Source organism: Petaurus breviceps, unplaced genomic scaffold, assembly GCF_028583685.1.
Source record: "Petaurus breviceps papuanus isolate PSGF00001 unplaced genomic scaffold, PetGlider_PUasm1.0 90849, whole genome shotgun sequence".
NCBI classification, from domain to species: Eukaryota; Metazoa; Chordata; class Mammalia; order Diprotodontia; family Petauridae; genus Petaurus; species Petaurus breviceps.
Genome location: NW_027187361.1, coordinates 24,696,019 through 24,718,972, shown reverse-complemented (window position 1 = coordinate 24,718,972; position 22,954 = coordinate 24,696,019). Strand labels below are relative to the sequence as shown.

The 22,954-nt window shown below is 41.6% G+C and overlaps 1 protein-coding gene across 1 annotated transcript in view; it reads left to right on the top strand.

Moving 5' to 3' along the window:
• The window catches only part of AFF3 (ALF transcription elongation factor 3), a 689,351-nt gene that overhangs the window by 609,782 nt on the left and 56,615 nt on the right, over positions 1 to 22,954 (top strand). Inside the window, exons 10-11 of the mRNA XM_069073008.1 lie at positions 13,191 to 13,380; positions 21,677 to 22,768. Coding sequence (XP_068929109.1) covers positions 13,191 to 13,380; positions 21,677 to 22,768 — 1,282 coding nt within the window. The remainder of the gene's footprint in view (positions 1 to 13,190; positions 13,381 to 21,676; positions 22,769 to 22,954) is intronic.

Below are 22,954 nucleotides of genomic sequence, written 5' to 3'. Positions count from 1 at the left end.
TTTTTCCAAATCAACCAGCTCATCATTTTCTATACCACAGTAATATTCCGACCCCATTACATTTTATCTGAGAGATTGTCCATGAAAATTTTTTCCCTGATTTTCTGTATTCCTTCCGTTCTTGGCTGCATAGGTTTTATTTATACAAGAAAATGTTAATTTAAAATAATCAAAATTATCTATTTTATACTTCAACAATGCTAATGCTCTCATGTTATAATATGGTTTAAGGTCTGATATTACTAAATTCACTTCCTTTATACCTTTTTCCCCCAGTTTCTTTGAAGTTCCTGACCTTTTGTCCTTCCAAATGAACTTTGTTATTATCTTTTTCTAACCCAGTAAGATTTATTTTTTTAATTAGAATGGCATTACATAAATAGATTAGTTAGGTAAAACTGTCATTTTTTTATTATATTGGCTGTACCTCCATGAACAATAAATATCATTTCAATTATTTAGATCAAACTATTTGTATAAAAGTGTTTTATGTTTATATTTGTATAGTTCCTGTGTCTGTTTTGGCAGATATGCTCTCAAATATTTTATATTGTCTAGTTATTTTAAATAGCCTAAAAGAATATTGAATAATATGATGGATACATAGTATAGTTTCTCTATTTTTCTCTTTTGATTAAATCTATTTTAGCTTTAATTTTGTTTGAGATCATGATTACTACCCCTTCTTTTTTTTTACATAAATTCTACTCCTGACCTTTATTATATGTTTGTGTGTATCATTTTTATAGCACTTTCTGAAAGCAACATGTTGTTGAACTCAAATTTTTAATCTGCTGTCAGTTTCCATTTTATGGGTAAATTTGTCCCATTCACATTCTAATTATTTGTTGTATATTTTCCTCCTTCCTATTTTTTCTCACTCTCCTTTTCACACTATTCCTGTCCCTTCTCACTTCTCTGCTTTTTGACCTGCTACCTTGCCCTCCTATTCCTTAGCCTACCCACCCCTCCAAGAATCCCTTCCTTTATCCTCTTCCCCTACTTTATCCCCCTGCCCTCTTTTTTTCTGAATTTATAAGACTTTTATACTCTTTAACACATTCCCTATGAGAGTAAGGTTTCATACTACCCACTCTCCCTGGTACTAGCTTCTTCCATATCAATTCTTTTTTCCTTTTGTGACTCATTTGTATGACATAATTGTTCCTTTTTCTCTCTCCCTACACAGTTTTTTTTAGAATAACCCCATCATACTCAGCTCAGCCCAACCTTTCTTTTAAATTACCCAAATAAAAATGACAGTCATTAAAGTATTGATAATATTTTCATACATAAGAATTAAACAATTTGACCTTATTGAATCCCTTATAATTGGTCCTTAACATTTACTTTATATTTCTCCTAGATATTATATGTTGAATTTTCCTTTAAGTTCTGCTGTTTTTGTCACAAATACCTGAAAGTCTTTCACTTCATTAAATATCCATTTTTTTAAAATTCAAGATTCTGCTTGATCATTACCCCAGCTCTTTTGTTCCATGAAATATAGTATTCCAAGACCTATGGTTCTTCAACATAATAGCTGCTAGGTCTTGTGTGATCCTTATTGTAACTTCATGCTATTTAAATTGTTTTTTCTTGTTGCTTCAAATATTTTCTCCTTAACCTGGGAGCTTTGAAACTTGGCTACAATATTCCTGTAATTTCTCCTCCTGGGATCCCTTTCAGGTGATAATCAGTGCATTTTTCTATCTCTGTGTTGCGTTCTTGTTCTAGAACTTCGGGGTAATTTTCCTTGATAATTATATTGTAATAATTTATCAAGATTCTTTTTTAAAAATCATACTTTTCAGGCAGTCTGACTATCTTATATTATTTCTTCTTGATCTGTTCTCTATATCAGTTGTTTTTCTGATGAGATGTTTCACATTCTCTATTTTTTTTCATTCTGTTGACTTTGTTCTATTATTTCTTTCTGTCTTAGAACATCATTAGCTTCCTTTTGCCCAGTTCTAGTTTTCAAAGAATTCTTTTCTCCCTTAAGTTTTTGCCTCTCTAGATTTTTTTTATCTGTTATATTTTCTTTCTGCTTTGTCTGGCCTTCTAATTATCTTATCCTTGTATCCCTGGTACTTTGCTCAGTGCTTGGCACCTAGTAGTCGCCCCTCTAATAAATTAACTCCAGTGGCTCAGAATCAAATAGAAAATTCTGTTTGTCTTTCAAAGCACTTCCTAACTTGACCCCTTCCCACCTTTCCAGTCTTCTTTAGCTTTGCTCTCCTCTACATACTGTGTTCCCAAGAGACTAACTTCATTGACTCCATCTCTTCATCCTGGGCATTTTCACTGGCTATCCCCAGTGCCTGGAATTCTCCCCCTCTCACCTCTGTCTCCTTGCTTCCCTGGCTTCATTCACATTCCAGTTCAAATCTCATCTTCTGAAAGAAACTCTTCCTAATCCTTCTTGTTGGGCTTGTCTTCCTTCTAACAATGTCTCTGATTTGTCCTTTCTGTTATCTTGTTTGTATGTCCCCTCCCCCATAGGACTGTGAGCTCTTTGGGAGCAAGAACTGGTTTTGTGTGGGTTTTTGGTTTTTTGTTACCCTGCGTTATATCTGCAGCATTTAGCACAGCGCCTGGCACACAGTGAGATCGAAAGGCTTATTGTCTTGACTTAATCAAGGTATATGCGATTGAATTTTTAACCCAAACAAGGTATGCTAAGTATCAGTTCTATACTGACAAAGGAAAATGCAGATACACAAGAAACAGCGCTGCAGGCATAAGATAAAGGATATATCTGTTCAGTTTCCTGGGAGAAAGTAATGTAAATAATATATATAATAATATATAAAAATATAAATAATACTAATAAGAAAATGATAAAATAGACCAAGAGAAGTATAGCTTTTTAACCAGTTATCAGATTTCAGTTATTATGTCTTTCACAGAATATGTGATAATATCTGAGTGAATTGTCCTGGGCCTCAATTTCTTTACGTGCAAAATGGAGACATTGGATTCTATAATCTCAAAGGTCCCTTTCAGCTTTGACATTCTACAATTTCTAGTCTTTTCCTAAAATAAACCCAAAAAAAGGTTTGTTTCTTTTTAATCATTTAGTCTGTATTCAGGTCTAAAAATCCAGAGAGTATTGGCATGTGATGTCTCCTTTCATGGTCATTCCTAATGAAATCTCCAGCCCTTTCCTCTGGATTTGCCTGCACTATTGCACTGCAGCTTTTGGACGTAGATCTGAAACAGTGCAGTTGGTGACTTGGAATGTTTGATTCTTTGCAGCCCTGGCTTCCCTTGGTATTTCCTTACTGTCATTTCCATCCTGGGACATTTTGGGCTAGCATTCCACTCTTTTTTTCCCCTCTTGTTTGGGCTATGAAGGGATTCGGCTTCATGTCATCATGTAGCTGGAATCTTCTTCATATACAGTTTAAGTAAATTTATCCGGACATTTTTAGCAATGCTCACTGAAAATAGCAATCTCTTTCTTGCCAGCATTCTCACCATTCTTAAATTTCAGGCCTTTTTTGGCTTCCTAATTATTCTGTGTATCTTTCAGGCTGTATTAATTTGGTATAGTCCCATAGTGTGTCATTGGGATTTTTTACATGTTTTTTCTTCGTCCTGTGGGCAATCTCTTTCAAAGGATCAATATAATTGTATCTCAAGGAGGCATCATAGTAGAACACAGGACTTGAGTCACAAGACTAGATGACCCAGTGGATAGAGCACTGGCCCTGGAGTCAGGAGGACCTGAGTTCAAATCCAGACTCAGACACTTGACACTTACTAGCTATGTGACCCTGGGCAAGTCACTTAACCCTTATTGCCTTGCTTCTTCCCCCCCCCCCAAAAAAAAATCATAAGATCTGGGTTTTGGCCATACCTTTGCTACTTGCTTCCTGTGTGACCATGAGCAAGTTACTTCAACTCAGTGCCCAAGCTTCCTCATCTAAAAAAGATAATTCCTAACCTACCTACTTCATATGGTTATTAGCCCACTATTTCAATGGTTCCTTGCTATTTTCAAGGTGCATATTCCTTTTACATGTGGAGATGATGACCTGTCTATACCCCACCATTCTGTCCAATTCTTGTTCATGTTTTTCTGTCAAGACTTATAGGAATTCATATAATATTCTGGAGGCCTTCGTCTGGTGCCTTTTTTTTAACATCCAGAATAATATGAAAAGTAAATAAAAATATGTGGATACTGGATTTTGTAATATAAAACACTATACTAACATAAACTATATATCACCAGTCTCTCTTCATGGTTGGTGCATAAGACTTTTTTTGAAGACTTGTGACATCAGCATCATGAGTAGAATTAGGGAATCTAGGAAAATTTGGGGAGGTAAAATGAATTAACTCCGGTTTTTAAGCACACAGTTCACAATAGTAAAGAAGGTGAATTCTACTGAAAATAAAACAGAACCCTTCTTGAACTCTCTGGTGAGCAACTTACTCCCAATGATTGAGCTAAATCCCAGCCACTTGAAGTATCAAATATGTAGGCTTTTCTCTTGTTTTAGATTGTGGCAGATGACCTCGAATGATGTTTTTAATTGCTCCTAGCAGGGAACCCAAGGTCTAGGTCACTTACTGAACTACATAGTTTTCTTGGCCCAGGAAAGATCCAAAAAGCTTTAGTTGAGGTCTCCATAGTGGGGCTTAGTTTTCACCCAACGCAAAAAAACCCTTAAGGGCTTGGCTGATGGCAGACAGTTATCCCTGAAGGGAACCCAGCTCAGTAACATCATCCCAAACCAGAGACTTCCTCTTACTGATGTTATCCCCTATGGCCTCCACCTTTAGGAGAGCTCCCATCACAAACTCTAGATTCAGACATGGTAGCCACACACCTTGATTCCGTTCTTTATTGAACACTCCCTATTAGTTTAGGAGCTTAGAAAACCCAGATTTCTTCCTGATTAGCTTTCTTAAACACCCAGATGGGATTATTCAAATCACTCAAGAATGTCCACAGTTTAGTTACTGGTCCCACCTAAGGTGCAAGAAACTGTCTTTCTCTGCCTTCTAGCATGTATTTCCTTAGGAAAGCTCTACTCAGTGGGATAAGGGAAGTGAAAAAGATACCAGCACCCCTACATCTATATTTCTGTTTGGCAGGAGTCCAGTTTTCAGGCTGTTTCCAATTTATCCCTTACTAAAGTTAGGACTTGGGCCACTTTTCAGATCTGATAATTATGTCTTGTAAAGTAAATTTTTCAGTTCTATAAACCTCTTAAATTTTTACCTGATGGTGAGTATGGTTAAAAACAACAACAATCAAAATAAAAAAACATTTTTCCTCTCGTCCATTGTTTTCCCATAGGGAGGAAAGGGAAAAGAAGGTAATAGCATTTATAGAGTGCCCACTATATGCCACATAATGGGCTCAATGCTTTATAATGCTATAAATATAGCTAAATGCTGTATCTCGTGTGACGGTCTTTCCATTTTACCAGTTATAGTCTATGTCTCAGTATGCCTTCTTATATTGCCCCTCATCCATTATGTGCATTCAGACCCCTCAATTTAATATTAGCCCAGTAGGAATGGCTGAATCAGCAGATAGAGCTTATTGAAATCTTATAATATTTAACTGCTGATCTTTAGCTCCATGTTCTCAAATGAATGAACACATGTAAAGTCCTTGGCAAACTTTAATTTAGAAGAAGGGAGGTGGTCCGGTGAATGGAACACTAGACTTGGAATCAAGACCTGAGTTCAAATTTGACCTCAGGCATTTATCAGCTGTGTGACCCCAGTAAGTCACTTAACCTCCGTCTGCCTTAGTTTTCTTGGGGGAATCAATAACACCTACTTCCCAGGGTTCTTGTGAATCCTTTTCAGACTTTCAAACCCTGCACAAATGCGAGTTATTATTCTTGACCTTGATCTTCGGCCTCTGAATTAGACAGTGCACAGTTTCAGCACCTCAGATTTGCTCCCACACTCCTTTATGAAGTAAAGAGCATTAGATTTAGTCAGAAGACCTGTATTGAAGCACTTACTAAAACGTTAGGAGTTCACTTGTTTCACCTACAAAATGAGAAGAATAATGTTATGTAGAAGTTGTGTGTTCTTATGTCTCCTCAATAAAGTTAAACCCTTATTAGGTTAATCCCTTGTCAATCTTAACACCTTATCAAAAAGATTAACACCTCATCAATGACTAAGACCTTTGGGGCAGCTAGATGGTGCAGTGAATAGAGAACCAACCTCGGAGTCTGGAGGACCTGAGTTCAAATGAGGCCTCAGACACTTGACACACTTACTAGCTGTGTGACCTTGGGCAAGTCACTTAACCCCAATTGCCTTGCCTTTCCCCCTCAAACAAACAAACAAAAAATGATAAAAAGCCTTTATTCAGACAGGGATGGTATCATTCCGATAAGGTATAAACTTGCTTTTTCCCTTTTAACATTATATTTGAGCAAGACCAATTAAGTCATGGCTAGACATAAACCTGCATTATATGATACTATAATGGGTGCTTTGCTAGTCTGAATACTAACGTGGGAACTGCGGGCCCTTCACCTTTTTAATTAATTTTTTTTTGTGGACTCCTAAATGTGAGTCAAATTCTAATGTTACAGGGAAAACCCTTGGTAGTGGCATAAACCAAAGAGTAATTTATGAAATTGAACCAAGACTGTGTAAACCCAGAGTTTCATTTCTAGATTGTGGGTAACATTTGTAGGACTTGTCCAGGATTTTTAAAAAATTATTGTTGTTCTGAGACACGACTGCCAGCATGAATAGCCTCGTGCTAGCAGGCAGTAAGTTACATCTACATAATTCACAGGTTTTGTGAGGAAAATATTTTGTAACTTTTAAATGTGTTTTTAATATTTGAGGAAAAAGATGCTAAACCTAAAGAAATCATGTAATATAGTTTGAAAGAACATTAACCTTGTAGGCAGGAGAATTGATAACATTCTTCTTCTGTCCTCTGTTGGGCATATCACAGCAATCATCAAACATTTGAAAGCACTTACAATGTGCCAAGCACCATGTTAGATGCTGGGGATAACCTTCCTTTAGATGACTGAGTTGCTTGCTTATTTCCATTGAATAGGTAGTGATTTTTTTTTTCATTAAAATCAGTTCTCAGAACTACAGAGTCTGGAGCCTGAATGCAGGTGGAAGCAGACTGTTTGCTCGCTCTCTCTTCTTTTTGCTTTGTTTTGTTTCTTCTTTCTCGTGGTTCCTCCCATTGGTTCTAAATCTTCTATACAACCTGACCAATGTGAAAATATGTTTAATATGAATGTATATGTAGAGCCTATATCAGATTGCATGCCGTCTTGGGAAGGGGGGAGGGGAGGAAGGCAGAGAAAATTTAAAACTCAAAAGCTTGTGGAACTGAATGTTGAAAACTGAAAACAAATAAATTATTTTAAATAAAATAAAATCAGTTCTCAGTGAAGTAGGCAAGTTATCCTTACTAAACTATAGAAAAGCAGGGTTTGCATTTTATTTTGTTTTTTGAGAATGAGTACTTTTAGTTGTCATGTTGATTTTTTGACCTGGGAATCAGGTTATACCAAAATAGCCAGAGCAATAAGAAATTATTTTGACATACGGTGGCCTAGTAGATAGAGTTTTGGGTCTGGAGTCAGGAAGACCTGAGTTCAGATTTGGCTTCAGAGACTTAGCTGTGGGACCCTGGGCAAATCCATAAACTCTGTTTGCTTTCGTTTCCTGAACTGTAAAATGTGTATAATAAATAACTCACAGGGTTGTTATGAGATAATGTTTATAAAAAAGTATTTAGCACAGTGCCTGAAACCTAGTAAGCACTATATAAATACTTATTTATCTTCCTATCCAGGGAAAACTTCAGAAAATATCTCAAGGGCAAGCATCACGTAAGGTGATGGAGAGGCTACAATGCATGATCCTATTTAGGTGGAGAGACAGATCTAGGAAAGCAAGCCCCTATAGGTAAAGATCCTAAAACACTGCAAGGGGCAGGTAATACTCAGTGGGCAGGGTGGCCATGGAAGACCTCATCTGGGATATGGCTACTAGGGAGGAATGAAAACATTTTAACTAATTATTCCTGCTAATTAGGTGCTAGATCTCGTTATTTCTAAACTGATAGAGGAATATGTAAGTGCTCTCAGCACCATCTAGATTTCAGCACCTGATAACAAAATCCCATTCACTCTACCCTGAGTATATCTCAACAGGGGACTAAGATTCCCCATGATTTTTATCTTTATGTGTCTAGAAGTTTCCACTTCTCTTGAATTAAAGCATCCCCTATATAATGAGGCTTTCACAGTTGCCTGGTGATAGGGCATCAGTGACAAGCTTTTTTAAGTTTATAGCTAAGGTGACAAAGTCCTTGAGACTATAGAAAAAATGAGAATACTTTTAGTGCTGCCCAACCATCTCTATTAAGAAGAATCTACATAGTATTTAGATGAGTTTTGTTTTGCCAGGACGCTGGGGGATAAGCTTTCACTATTTTCATTTCCCACCATGTAAATGTTGTTTGGTACTTAAGTAACATTGATTAAAAAAAGGGGGGGGAGAGAAGAAAAGAGGAAGGGGGAGAGAACTGGGAGGGAAAAGGAATAATGTTGTCAGGGTACTAATATTAGTCAATAAATAAACAAGTGTTTATGGAGTATTCACAGAGCATACAGTCAGAAGAAACTGTAGCTTTCTGTAATACATGTGGAATTCCCGCTAGTTTTAGGTAATGTTGGCATGCCAGCATTTTATAGAAAACCAAATAGACAAAAAGCCTTGTCTCCAAATAGCTTTCTAACTAAAGCATCAAAATGATCCTTCACTATTTATGCAGGGGTCCAAAATGAGCTAGGTTGCAGGCAGTTCGTTTCAAAAGGTGTGAGCCCTTATTCCCAGTAGCTTACTTACACTCTGGATCTTCTTTGAAGATCCCTGTTCAGACTGAGCCTGGGCCAGATTCCCAAAAACACTAGTCTGGCAGCTAAAGAAGAGACATGATGAGCACATAGTTTAGATTAAAATTGGAACTCCCTCAAGCATCAGAGTACTTAGTCAAACAACTCACAAAACCAGTAAAATATTTCTTGAAACCAAAACACAGAAAGCAAACAAACCATCCAAGAGAGAATGTGCGTAAATTGTAGCAGAAGGAATTTAAGCTACATGTAAAGAAGTGTTCCCTGGCGGTCAAGATTATTGGTTCTGGAAACTCCTTTCCCAGAGATCGGTTAGCAGTTAAAAAGAGACTTTAAATCCCTAAGAGTTATCTTGGCATTGTAGAAAGAGCCCTGGTCTTAGAGGCAGACATCCTGGGTTTGAGACTTGGCTTTGATACTCACCAACTTTGTAACTCCAGGCAAGTAGTCAATTAATCTCTATAAGCCTCAGTTTCCTCATCTGCAAAAGGCAGAAAATAATTTGCACTACATACCCCACAGTTGTTGTGAGGAAAGTGCTTTTTATAAACCCTAAAAGTCCTAGATAAATGTAAGCTAGCATTTTTTTAGGAAAGTTAGGAGCAGTTTTGGCTAAAGAATTTTTCTACCATGATTCCATCGTTGTGGTCATCAATAAAAATTTTATTGAGAGTCTTCAAGGTTCAGGGCACTATCCTGGGTACTATTCAAGTTACAAAAAAATGTTACACACCTTTTTAGTTTCATAGGAATTTATACCTCTATGTCAACATGACACTGAAATAATTGATTCATGCTGTTATTCAAGATTTTTTTTTTACTCATTTTCTTTAAAAATTGGTCAAACCAGTTCTTTGGCATCTTATAGACAAAGCAATCATGTGACTAATTTTTTTTTACTTTTTGATTTATAATATAACTGATGGGTACACATACCCCAAAGTACTCTCTCATGAAATTATTTTTGTTATCTTCTTGATTCAGTAGCTAGGAATCCCTTGTGTCTTAGTGGATTTCTTTCTTTTTGTTTGTCACGGTATCAAGACTAAGATTACTGTCCTCATCAGCTAACTGGGTCATGCCACTCATCCTCCAAGATAGCCTCCCTGCTGGACTTAAACCAGCTTACTTCACATAATGGTGACAGTGATAATAGTACTTGGTATTTGACCAGTGCTGCTATCCTCAAGGAATAATTGGCAGCTTCCCTGAAATAAAGGTAGGAGTGATCCTGATTTTACATCCTGGAGCCACCACAAAGAAGAAATGACTTGCCCTTGTCCTCAGGAAGCTCCACGTTCTGACCTGCTTGTCCTCGGGGTCTATACCTTTAGCCTTGGTCATTGATACATTCTGAACCCCACATTCTGTTCAGATGAATCATAAAAAAAGATCCCTCAAAATGCTTTGTTCTTTTTTATGTTTCTTTTTTAAAGCAAGCCAGTTTGTCAGTGTAGATGAACTTCCTAACTTGTGGAATTCAGTTTTGGCAACATATATTTCGCATTTTAGATTCTGCCCACCTGGCATCAAATGGTGCTATTACTATGAGATAGTGGCAATAAAAGTAAGGAAATATACTGACTGCCTAATGCATGTTTTGCTGAAAAATTAAAGCACAATTTTTAAAATCTAGTAAGTCCCCCTGGGAGTGGCAGTATCTCACTGAATATACAAAGCATGAATGTACTCTAATAACTAGTACCATATGTTCTGTCTATTTTTTTTTAACTTCAAGCCGTTTGAATGCACTAGTCAGTGATCAAAGCCAATTTCCATTATCCAGAACCAATTGAGGTGTTCTTTATTCATCTTGATTTGCCAGTTTTCAGCAACTACATTTCCAAAGTGTGGAAGAGAGACATCCCTCTTCCCTCCATATCCCTTGAAAGCAGGAAGCATTTTTGCCATGTGGCTTTTTCATTTTGGTGGGGACTACCGGCAGAACTCTTAACATGGATTCCAGATGTTCCTGCAGAGTCTAACAATTATTTTATGACTTCAGCAATGGTAGCCATTTCTATTTAGCTAACAGGGAAGATCGATTTTTAGGTCAGGAGAGAAGAAAGATATATTATAGTCCTTTTATCCTCAAACTTCCCTTATCCTCTGTCTAGAAATTCTGGATTCCTCACTCAACACCAGACACAAATGATGGCCTGGAAATGAAATCATAGCATCTAGGGAAAAGCATAAATGTACAGATGTTCTCTGATGTTAAAGAAGCTTGTCAGGCAGCAGGTATCGACAGTGACATTCTGGGAAAGAATCAGAACCACGAGGGCAAGTTACTCTCAAACTCTGGTTTCCTTTAACCCTTGTGTTAGTAAATTCATTTCTGTTTCTAGATTCCCTATAAGCTGTTTTCTTCCCTCATCCCTCCTTTGAGAAAAACAAGACTCTGTTGCATTCTGGCCTGAGATTTGTGGATGGCTGTTTTTATCTGTTTGGTGGGTCACCATGGCCCAAGAATCTCTCTCTTCTAGTCAGCTTTCTGATGATGAGTCTCTCCATACACAGCAAGGCTGGCTGGAACTGAGAGAAGTAGGCTGTACCCCATTCTCTCCATCTGCATGACCCTACTCAGAGTTTGTCCAGTCTGTATTTCATTGACATTGCCTTCGGAAGTCCAGAGTCACCTCCATGCTACAAGAAAGAGGAGGGCAAGAATGTGTGGAAATTATAGGCATCTTGTCCTGGTTAAAAAAAAAAAATCTGCCTTTAAAAACAAGCTAAAAGAATCCTTTTCTTAAAGCAGAGCCAGGAAAACAATGCACACACTGACAACAGCAACGTAAAGGAAAAGAATAAAAACTGAATGTTATCAAATTGTGAAGAAAAAAATTGGCCCCAAAGATGAGATATGAGAGTATGCTTCCCCTCCTCCTCTATAGAGGGTAGCAGGGTCCACAGGTGTGAAGCGCTGCATTTAACATCAGACTTTTTTGATTTGTTCATACATTTAAATGGATTTTTTAAATCTTCTTTTTCTTCCCCTTCACAAATTCTTTGTTATAAAGGGTAGAACTCTAGGAACAGGGAAGGGAAGAGATGAAAAAGGGACCTCTGAGCAATATATAAGAACCAAACACCTAAAAATAAAAATTATTTTTTTAAAGTTGCTTTATTTAATCTATCATGCACTTTGAACCATAATGTGAATAATTTCCAATTAGCTGGCTATTTATTAACATACAATCCCATACCAGCAACAAGTCACAAGTAAATGGAAAACAGGAATTTTGCTGACTAAATGAATTGCTGTGTTCCAGGAACTATTGTTTTCTCAGCTTTTAAACAAGTTTTCAAACACACACAAACATTCACTTCTTATTCAATTCAATTAATAAAGGACCTTGAAGATGTTAAATATTTTGTGAGTGCTGAGTGGTTTGTTTTGGGTTTTTTTGGCAGAAAAAAATCTTTCCTTGGGTGTATGTTATTTGAATTTTTATGGTTAATTACCTTTGGAAAGAGTAAATTTTTTCCTGTAGTCTTTGAGTACGTGATTATGCTCTGGCAAATTTGAGTATGAATGTGAACATCAAGTATGAATTTGAAAATGCTGTTCCTGTAAAGTGCTGCATTGGGGTTGAATTTTACAAGTCAGGAATCTAAAAATGTGCATGCAGTGGGCCTCAGTCCTTCAATAAGGATGCAAAAGAAGCCCATTGTTTGTGATGGGGACCCTACTTGTGTGGGGACAGCAGCATCAGACTGAGTGTGGGCAGGAAGATGGGAGGAGACAGGGCTGTGTAACGTGCGTTGGCCCAGGCACTCCGGCAAACAGCAGAACACAACATGCCAATTTTTGTGCCCGCTTTGTTTTTCCTAATCCGTGCCGACTCGGCTTCTCCTAAAGCACAATAATGAAGTAATCAGCAATCATTTCTACCCTTTGGGGGGGGCGTTTCAGACACTCTTTTTTCTCTTCCTTTCTTGCTACCTCAGGCTTTGAAATGCACCTGAAGTCATCCCCCAAGCATCAGCACCATAGGAATGGGCAATTGTAAAAAAAAAAAAAAAAAGCCTCTTTCCTGCTAACACTGACACACATGCAGCCAGTGCCCAACGTTAGAGGCCTCGACTTCCTGGCCCAGACGTCTGGGGTTTTCCAGACGGACGGTACTAACCCTGATTTTCAAACCCCAAGTGCCAATGGCGAACTGTGGGGATCCATCCACACGGCCATGGCTCGCAGGGCCTGGGCAGAAGGGGCCGGGGAGCCGGGTGGGCGATGTTGCCGCCCTTGTTTACGCTGTTCTCTTTTCCTCCTCGGTGGGCTGTCCGTGGGGCCGGCAGCACGGGGCTTCAGCAGCAGGCCAATAGCAGACCCTCAGGCCTCTCCAGCAAGGGGTCGAGCAGCGGCAGCTCCAGCAGCAGCAGCAGCAGTTCCAGCGACTCGGAAAGCAGCTCGGGCTCCGACTCGGAGAGCGAAAGCAGCTCGAGTGGGAGTGAAGGCAGCAAGCCTTCCCACTACTCCAGCCCCGAGGTAAGGCCTCCCCGCAGCCTGCCCCGGCTCCTGCTCCCCTCCCTCTGCTTCGCTTCGCTTCCCTTCTCTTCCCTAAGTGTTTCCATAAGGCCAGGCCCCTGTCTCCTTCCTCCCAAAGTCCTCCCAGACCCTCCATCCAGGCCAAATCCCCTCATTAGGAAAAGGGACTTTAGCAGCTAGGCAGCTCTTGCTTTGAATCACTTTCCCTACTCTCCCCGGTCCCCACTGCTGTCCTGAGGAAAGGGCCTGCCTGCATTTGAAGCATGAGGGCCACTGTCCTTCTTTGTCCCTCCGATATCCACCCAGGCTTTCCCTTGTTGCCAGGTATTCAGGGAACCCAGCAGATGAAGGATAACCTATGGATCGAGTTGCACTAGGGGTCAACTGAGGCAATAACTAGATAGAAAAGTTCATGGCCTAATAAGCGTGACCAGATATAAATCACAGAGAAAGGGGGTTTTATGGATTAGACATGGCTACGGCCTCACCTTTCTGCAGTTTGTCACGGGTTAGAAGGACAGAGAGAGCTATAAATATTAGTAACAAAACAAAACCAAACCCCACACTTTCTTAGTCGTGTTTTCTTTGTGAAGAAATAAAAAGAAAAATTAGCACCAACCTACAAACAATAATAAAACCTTTTACGGCCATGATGAGTATCTCTGGAGAAGATCTAGTTGCCTCATATAAGGACATTATAAGGATCCAATAAAAATCATTGCTATTTCTATGTTCAAGTGGAAAAGGAAAAATTAAATAGTAATTCAGAGTGTGAATATTCTTGGGGGAGGACCGAGCACAAATTTCTAGAGTGGTGGAACTCTGCAGATAGACTTTGATGTTTAAAGAAGCAATAAAAAGCAATTCTACCTTAGTATAGAAACATGAAGTTGGTGTGTTACATAGTTTCATTTCTAAAATTTTTTTGTAACTCACAAAGCTACCTGCACTACTTTGGGGATCAAATTTCTAAACAGACCCAAGAAATTGGGCCAACAATGGATAATCATGTTAATATGGTTGAGGTTCTAACCACCTACTATGCAATTCATAGGCTCATAGATCTTGGGCAGGAGGGGAGCTTGGAGGCCATCTAGTCCGACCCCTGAATTTACACGGGAGGACACAGATTCAGAGAGGTTAAGAGACTTGCTTAAGGTCACACAGTTATCAGAAGCAGAACTTTCAGCCAGGACCTCTGACTCCAAAGTCAATGCCCTTTCTACTGTGCCACCTAGACACTGCATTTTATGCCCACCTTTATAGTCACAGGTGCCACGTAAGCTTGGTCAAAATGTGTCTGTTTGATGTATCATTCAAAAGTGGTTCCCCATTTAGGGAGAGCATTAGAATCACTCTTTCATCTCTTTCAGGTGTCCCATGAGCACCCCTGGGAACTGCTCTGGGGATTAGTGGTGTCTTAGGGTAGCACAGGCACTCCAGTTAGATTTACCAAAGTCATGGATAATCTGAGAAAAACAATAAGGATTCTCCTACACTTAGCGCACTCGCCGTTTCTTTTCACAGAGTAAGACTGTGACTGTTATGCTGCCCATCAACACTGAAATATGCCCAGGAGAGCTCTCAGAGGAAAGATCTTTGAAGCAGATACATTTATCTGCTGTTACTAATTTCTCTGGTCCTTCTGTTAACATTGGCTTTTAAGATCATCTCCTACATCAGGGGTTCCTCAAGCCATTTTCTTGCTTCCTTCTTTTCCAGCTATCTTCGGCTACTCCTCACATAACAAACACCCCCAAGTGGTTCTTCATTTTTTAGACATAGGTATCTTTCCAACAGTCTGGTTCTGAGGTGTAAGGGGAAGAACAATGGCCATGGAATCAGAGGACCTGGGCTGCCTCCCCTATTTATTTCCTTAGTGACTGTGGAGCAAAACCTTCAGCCTCTCTCAATTTCTTCATCTATATAGGAAGACTAGACTCTAGGTGATGACCTTTGAGCCATCCAGCTCTAAGTGTCTGACTCTAGGAAGATAAAAGATAAAACATGGTCCTTGACCTTGAGCAGCTTATAACCTCATGGGTTTGGGGGAGGCGGAGAGAAATGCACAAACAATGCTGTTATCAACAATACTATCCATACCCTAAGAGAAGTATAAACAAAGTTCTATATGGGGTCGAGAGGAGGGAGAAATGTGATACAGTTGAGGAAATTAGGGATGCTTTCATAAAGGTGATGGCATTTGAGAGGGGCCTTGAAGGCATGTAATATCACTCCCCAGCTGTTTTTAATTCCTCACTCAGGGACACACCAGTCACCTAAAGAATGAGAAAAACCTACATGTTAAAGAAACTATACCCTTATTACTTCTGTAACCATCTGAAATAAAACAATAACACACAAGGGTTTACAACAGAGTTCTTCACAGCCTACTTGCAGAGAACAGAACAGACAGCAGGTCTACAAATATCAAACAGAAATGTTTTATGTCATCATTTTAGAGGAAAAAAAAAACAAAGTTTAGTGATAAGAAATGGGTCCATGTCCTGGTAAGAAAAGTATTTGGGCACTTTGTGAAATGCATAATGTCTAGGATCCTTGAGTTTTCTGATAAAATTTTAATCTCAAGTCTACTTAAATTAGACTGAAAACTGAGCTAAGAAGAGTGTAGTTACCATTCTTTCCAAATGTCATTGAGGTAATTACAAAGATTTCAGCTCTCTTGTACATTTCCTCCAGCAACAATGTGGGGTCAATTAACAGAGCTAGATCGAAAGTCCCTTAAAAAAAGACCCCCAAGAGTCACAGGGGCCTGAGGCCAGTGGCCTTTCCTAGTCCTTTGCTCACCTATGAGTAAAAATCTCAGCGTATAAGATGCATGAGTAGCATTGGACATATTAATAATACTCATCATTTTACAGTCTCATTTCTAGAAGATAATGTATAGGTTTGACTAAAAACAAACATTTCTTCTTAGTACACTACCCCACCCCCCCAAAAAATTCAATAAATGTACTCTTCCTGTACAGGTGGAATCAATTTATACAGGTTTTTTCCCATAGGGAAAAAATGAAAGTGTGTTTATTCATTTATATGTCCAAAAGTTAGGCTCATAGACCCAAGCCTGGAAAGAACCTTAGAGGTCATCTAGTCCAACCACCTAATTTTGCAGATGAAGAAACTGAAGCCCAAGGAAGTTTAATAAGTTTTCAGTCAATCAACCAAGGTTTTATTGTGGCTTCTTTTTTTTTTCTTTTTGGAGAAGGGAAGGTAGGGCAATTGGGGTTAAATGACTTGCCCAAGATCACACGGTTAGTTTTGTGTTAGGTGTCTGAGGCTGTGGCAGCAAGCACCCCAAGGGTCCTCAGGGTTTGCTGCCAATACAGGTTCTTGGATCTGCTTTGATAAAGGAAAGCAACTCAAATGGGTTAACAAGCTTACTTTAATCAGTCAGACATATATCGTTTACCTTGTTCAGGGGAAAAAGGTCAGCACCCCGAACTTCAAAGTATACAGGCAGAATTATCAAGACAGAAACAGATCAAGTAGACAGATTTCCAAACTGTCCAACCATTACATCCATACCCAGTCAACATCTGGGTTTCCACATCTGGGTTTTTCAAAGCCGGTGGGCTCTGGACAATGGCTTCCCAGAATACAGATCAAATCACAGAACACTTCTCAAAGTGAGTCCCAAAACAAAGCTACATATCAGGGCTTATATAGCCTTCTCCTGGCTCAGAGAATGTAACAACCTTATTGACTCACTGGCCAATCAAGAAGTATCTACTGAAAAACAAGCCTCCCACCCCAGGCTTCAGGTGCACTTTAGCCTAGGGGCAGGGAAGATCTTCCAAATTTGCATCCCCATTACAGAGGTCAGATTTGAACTCAGGTCCTCCTGACTCCAGGGTCCATGCTCTATTCACTGTGCCACCTAACCACCCCCTATTAAGTGGCTTCTATGAAAGCCAATGTGGTATAGCACATAGAGAGCTGACCTTGGAGCCAGAAAGAACTGAGTTCAATTCCTGCCTTTGACACAGAGTGACCATGTTACCCTGAACAAATTACTGAACTCTCATTGCTACAGGCAACTCTCAGACTCTAAATTGCTCAGATGTTGATCTGCATTGATAGAGTGATTTCACTCATGCAGGAGTTCCTTATACAAATGAAATCATAGGTCCAGTCTCTAAGCCAAGTCTAACTTGCCCAGTCACACAAATAGTCCGTGACAGAGCTGGGATTCAAGCCCTGGTGTCTTATTCCAAATTGAATGCCCTTTCCATTACAAAATGTAATGAAACATCAGTTTGGGAAGAATTTAATATTACCTTACAGTGTACTACCCAGTGATGCTAAGTATGTGTCTCCCTTCTTTACCATTAAGGATGTGATCATAAAGTAATGAAACTTGTTTCCATGAAATCACTCTTTATGATCACTCCAGTTACTTCATAGTTTCACCATCAATTCTGCTATGAATATACAGGTGTTCTGGGGGATAAGGTTATCCCAATTAATGTCAGTCAATCAAACATACATTTATTAGGCAATTACTAAGTTCCTGGCATTGGACTGGACACTGGAAGTACAAGCATCATTAGTTATACTTAACAAGATCCTACAGTAATAATAATAACAATATATTTCTATAGTGCTCTAAAGTCGTGAAACGGCACCAAAATATCATCTGCCCAACTGTTCATTCATAACTTTTATAGAATGTAGTTTCTATGTAACAAACTTCTGTAAAGTCTTCTTGCCTAACCCTAAGTCAGTCAGTAGCACGAACCTGGCTATATTTTAGAGGTGCAACAAAATCCCCATAACAAACTGAGATCCCAGGGTTGTATCTTCTTGTACTGCTTTGAAATATAATTGCTGAGGATGCCATTTTTATCACTTGTAACATACCAAAGTACAGGAAAAAGGAGAGGATTCATACCCTAAGGTACCAGCAGATATTTCAGTTTACCTGTTTGGAAAAATCCTCCAGACTCACCTCCACTTTTTATGAATTACTTATAGCCTGAGTTGTTGAAAGCCATTTTTTTTTTGAGGGGGAAGGCAAAGCAATCAGGGTTAAGTGACTTGCCCAAGGTCATACAGCTAGTATGTGTCAAGTGTCTGAGGTCACATTTTAGCTCAGGTCCTCCTGACTCTGGGGCTGGTGCTTTATTCACTGTACTACCTAGCTGCCTGAAGTCATTTTATTTTCCACAAACCACCATAGCATAATGATGTTATATCCTTAACATGAAAGAGTGATTGAGTCCCTTTTTTCTGTAACTTGTGTGGTGACTTATCCCATCTGCCTAGTTGCTTCAAGACTCAGTTTTGGGAATTAGCTTTCTTCCCGTGATTTTATATATCCTATGTAACTGCTCCCTTTCATTCCTATGCCATCTTTATTCTCTGGCACACACAAAGGTCTATATCACCACAGGATGCACTAGAGGGTCTTCATATAAAAAGTAATAGATTCATTCATTGTTTCCTCGGTTTAAAAAGCATCAGGTACTATAGAAGCTGTAATACAAGGAGGCAGCATTGCCCTTGATGAGCTTGCAACCTATTTGGGTGATCATAGCTAGAGAACAAAATCCAGGCAATACAATAGTTAAACACTTGGCAGTGGGGGACTAGTTGTTTAAATAAGGGTTAAGGTAACTCAAAGTTAGCTACAGAATCAGTGTGAAGGAGGTGGAGACAAGGGAGGACATCATCTGAGAGGTGACACTTAACTTGGAACTTAAAGGGTCGCAGACTTTGGATTAATAAAATTGAGGGTGGAATGCTGCAGAGCTAGAAGAATAGATTACACTTGGTACAGGGCTAGTGAGAATACCCTTAGCACTCCAGTGGAGTGACCATGCAAGTTAATTCAATGCAAAAATGTTTTGAGCAGTTAGCTTAGGGTTTTAGAGTATACTAAAGGCTACCAATCTTGATAGAAATGAAATAGAGAATACAAAAGAATAACACAATAAGGTGCTAAATAGTTGTTTCTATATAAGTGCCAAGGTGATTGAAGGAGGCTGAGTGGTGTATTTCCCGATAGTAAGATTGCTCTCAATTCCAATATATAGCTGACATTCTCCAAGGACTAACACTGGCTATGTTGGAGTACAATGAGAGATAGAATAGTGTGGGGATAGTGGGTGGAAGGTCTTGAATGCCAGCCTGAGAAATTTGAATTGTATTTGGTAGGCAATTTAGGGATCCCATTAGGTTCTTGAGCAGGAAATGGTGTGATGAAAATGGTGTATTGGGAAGATTTCTCTGCTAGTATTGTTTAGAATGAAGGAGGGAGTCTAAATCAGTCCTATAAGAAAATGATTAAATTCTATCCTGCCTTTCTATTCAGTTTTATTGTTTTCTCAGGAATTTCTGCTTGTGACAGGGTTCTGGCTACAGCCCAGATGTATGTATGTGTTTTCTTTGCCTAATGATAAGAGGGAGCAAAAGCATGGACTTTCTAAAATAGCAAAAATTGCAAAAGTGCCACTATTCAAAATAGTGAAGCTAGCCACTGCAAATCCTGTGTACTGTCAAAAATTACTGTGTTCCCCAATTTTTTTAAAGCAATTGGGGTTAAGTAACTTGCCCAAGGTTACACAACCAGTTTGTGTGTGTGTGTGTGGGTGGGTGGGTGTTAAGTATCTGAGGCCAGAATCGATTCAGGTCCTCCCCACTCCAGGGCTGGTTGCAGCCACCTAGCCACCCCCCCCCAATTTTTTAAAAAACATTTCAAGGCACTCTTTACATACTCCACCATTTAGTGCATTTTTATTTTAAAGGCAGAAAACTTCATGCAACTAAAATGGCCAGTGATTTGCCAAAGTGAAAAAAAAAGTGGTGAGGCCAGTTTTATATTTCACAAAAGTGTTAGGTCCTACTAAATTAGCTTTCATCTAACCTCTGTTTGTTGAGGGGTTTCTAGAGGCAATTGCTTTGCAAACTATTGCATGCTGCATTTCATTCACTTTGATTATCCATCATTGCTTTATAAACTTTGGTAGGCAGCTGGATGGTCCAGTGAACAGAATACTAAGTCTGGAGTCAAGAAAGAGTTTAAATCCAGTGTCAGTTTCTTCTTAGACATGTGACCATGGGTAAAGCACTTAATCTATCTGATCAGTTGCCTTTTTTGCAAAATGGGGGTCATAATAGTACCCAATAGAACACAATACCATCTTCCCAGGATTGTTATAAGGATCAAATGAGATATTTATAAAGCACTTTGCAAATCTTAAAGTGCTATATTAATTTTTGGCTTTATCGTTATCATTACATTAATCAAGGGCAAATCTTTGTAGAATTCACTTGATCGTTTCTCTTTTTGGACATTTTCTTTTAATCTGGGAAAGTGGAAATATTTCAGATACATTCTTGTCACCGAAAGACTGACTGGGAATAGCATCTATTTCAATGTCCTTATTTTCTGTGGCAATGATGGCTCTAGATGGCTCTAACGCCACTAGAAACGACTATTTCCCACCTAAATGTCCCTAGTTAGTACATATGTTCCCAGGAAGAGTCTCTGTCACTGCTTCCACTGCCTTCGTTGCTTTCTACAATGTGGGGATTTAAAGGGATTTCAGGCTGACAGAGCCCTTTTGAAAGGCACTGAATACAGCCTTGGCAACCCAGTAATTGCCCTAAAGTTAATGCTCCTCCTGTCTTCCCAAAGAAGCAGTCTTTTTTGCTGCATGTCCTTGGGGGCGGCCCTTTCCTTTGGTTCTTCACCTTTTACCAATTCTTTACTGCCATACGCTTCACTTTAGAAAGGGTCTTTCCGATCCTCACACAACCTGCTTCTCCCCAATTTGGTGTCATCGCAGCTCGTATCAACAGAGACCTAAAACTAAAAAGGGCCGAGAATAGAAGCGCCTCGCACCCAGAGGCACGTTCTGGGACAGGGTTAGACTGGCAGGGCGGGAGAAGCAGACAAAACCGTCCCCCAGCTCCCGCCCCTGCCCGGGTGTTCAGAGAGGACCGTTAAACACACGTGAAGCCCAAGTGCTTCGTGTGACTTCGTACGTGTGGCCAGTGCCCTCTTTCTTGCCTCCCCAAGGGGTAGGAGTGCGAGAGTAACAAGTGACAAAAATATCATAGTAATAAACGAAGAATTCACATTGTAACGAACAAGTGCTTTGAAGAACGTGCCTTGAGGAGCACATTCGTGGTGCCAGAAGGAGCTCGGGGGGCGGCGGGGGGCCGCGGGGGGGCCCATGGGGGGGGGGGCCCCCGGGGCCCCCCCCCCCCCCTCCTCCGCCCCCGGGCCCCTCCCTGAGTCTCACCCTTGTCCGTCTGCTCTGCTTTCCAGCCGGAACAAGCCTCTTCCAACAAGTGGCAGCTGGACAAATGGCTCAACAAGGTGAATCCCCATAAGCCTCCGCTCCTGAACCAGACCGAGAGCCACGGGTCAGAGGGCAGCCAGTACTACAACCGGGGCAAGGACCCAGTGCAGGAGGGCGACAAACTGAGCGCGCTCTGCCCGGCGGGCCTCCGGGACAAGGAGACCAAGAGCGCCTGCAAGGACGAGCAGAGGCCCAGGACCGCCAACAAGGCCCCGGGGACCAAGGGGCTGAAGCAGAAGTCGCCTCCCGCCACTGCGCCTGCGCCTCCCGCCGCCGCCCCCCCCGCCGCGCCCCCCGCCGCCGCCGCCGCCGCCGCCGCCGCCGCCCCCCCCGCCGCGCCCCCCGGGGCCGCAGAGGGCGCAGGCGCGCCGCCCCCGCCCCGGAGGCCGGCCTGCAAGAAGCCGCCCAGGAGGACGACGGCCACGGAGAGGGCCGCGGCGAGCGAGGGCGCCGCCTGCCCCCGGCCTCCGGCCGAGGAGCTGGCGGCCGGCGACGTGCTGGTGGAGAGCCCGGCCCCCGAGCCCCCCAAGGCCAGGCCGTGCGGCGGCGGCGGGGGCGCCAGGCCGGGCCACCGGAAGGAGCTGCGCTCGGCCGCGGCGGCCGCGGCCTGCGAGAAGCGCCGCACGCGGGGCCCGAGCAAGACGGCCCCCAAGTCCAAGGAGTTCATCGACACCGAGTCGTCGTCCTCGTCCGAGTCGTCGTCGTCCGAGTCGGAGCCCGAGTCGGAGCGGGAGGACTGTCCGGGCCCCAAAGCCCCGGCGGGCGGCCCGGCCCCCGCGGCGGGCGGCCCCGGGGCCGGCAAGGCCGTGGGCTCCATCAACGCCAGGACCTCGAGCGACGCCGCCAAGGAGCTGGAGGAGCAGTTCTACACCCTGGTGCCCTTCGGCCGCAACGAGCTGCTCTCCCCGCTCAAGGACAGCGACGAGGCCAAGGCCCTCTGGGTCAAGATCGACCTGGCCCTCCTGTCCAGGATCCCGGAGCCCTCGCCCCCCCAGGAGCCCGCCCCGGACCTGCCCCCCGCCGAGAAGGGCCTGCCCAAGTCCAAGCGGAAACGCAAGGTAGGCAGCTGGGCGTGCCCGCGACCTCCCCGCCAGGCCTGGGGAGGCGGAGTGTGGGCCAGGTCAGGTGGGGCAGCCAGCAAGGAGTGAGGGCCCGCTAGGTGCCGGGCTCTGTGCCAAGCGCTGGGGAGGCAGAAGGAGGCAGAAGGCAGGCCCGGCTCCCGAGGAGCCTGCGATCCAGGGGGG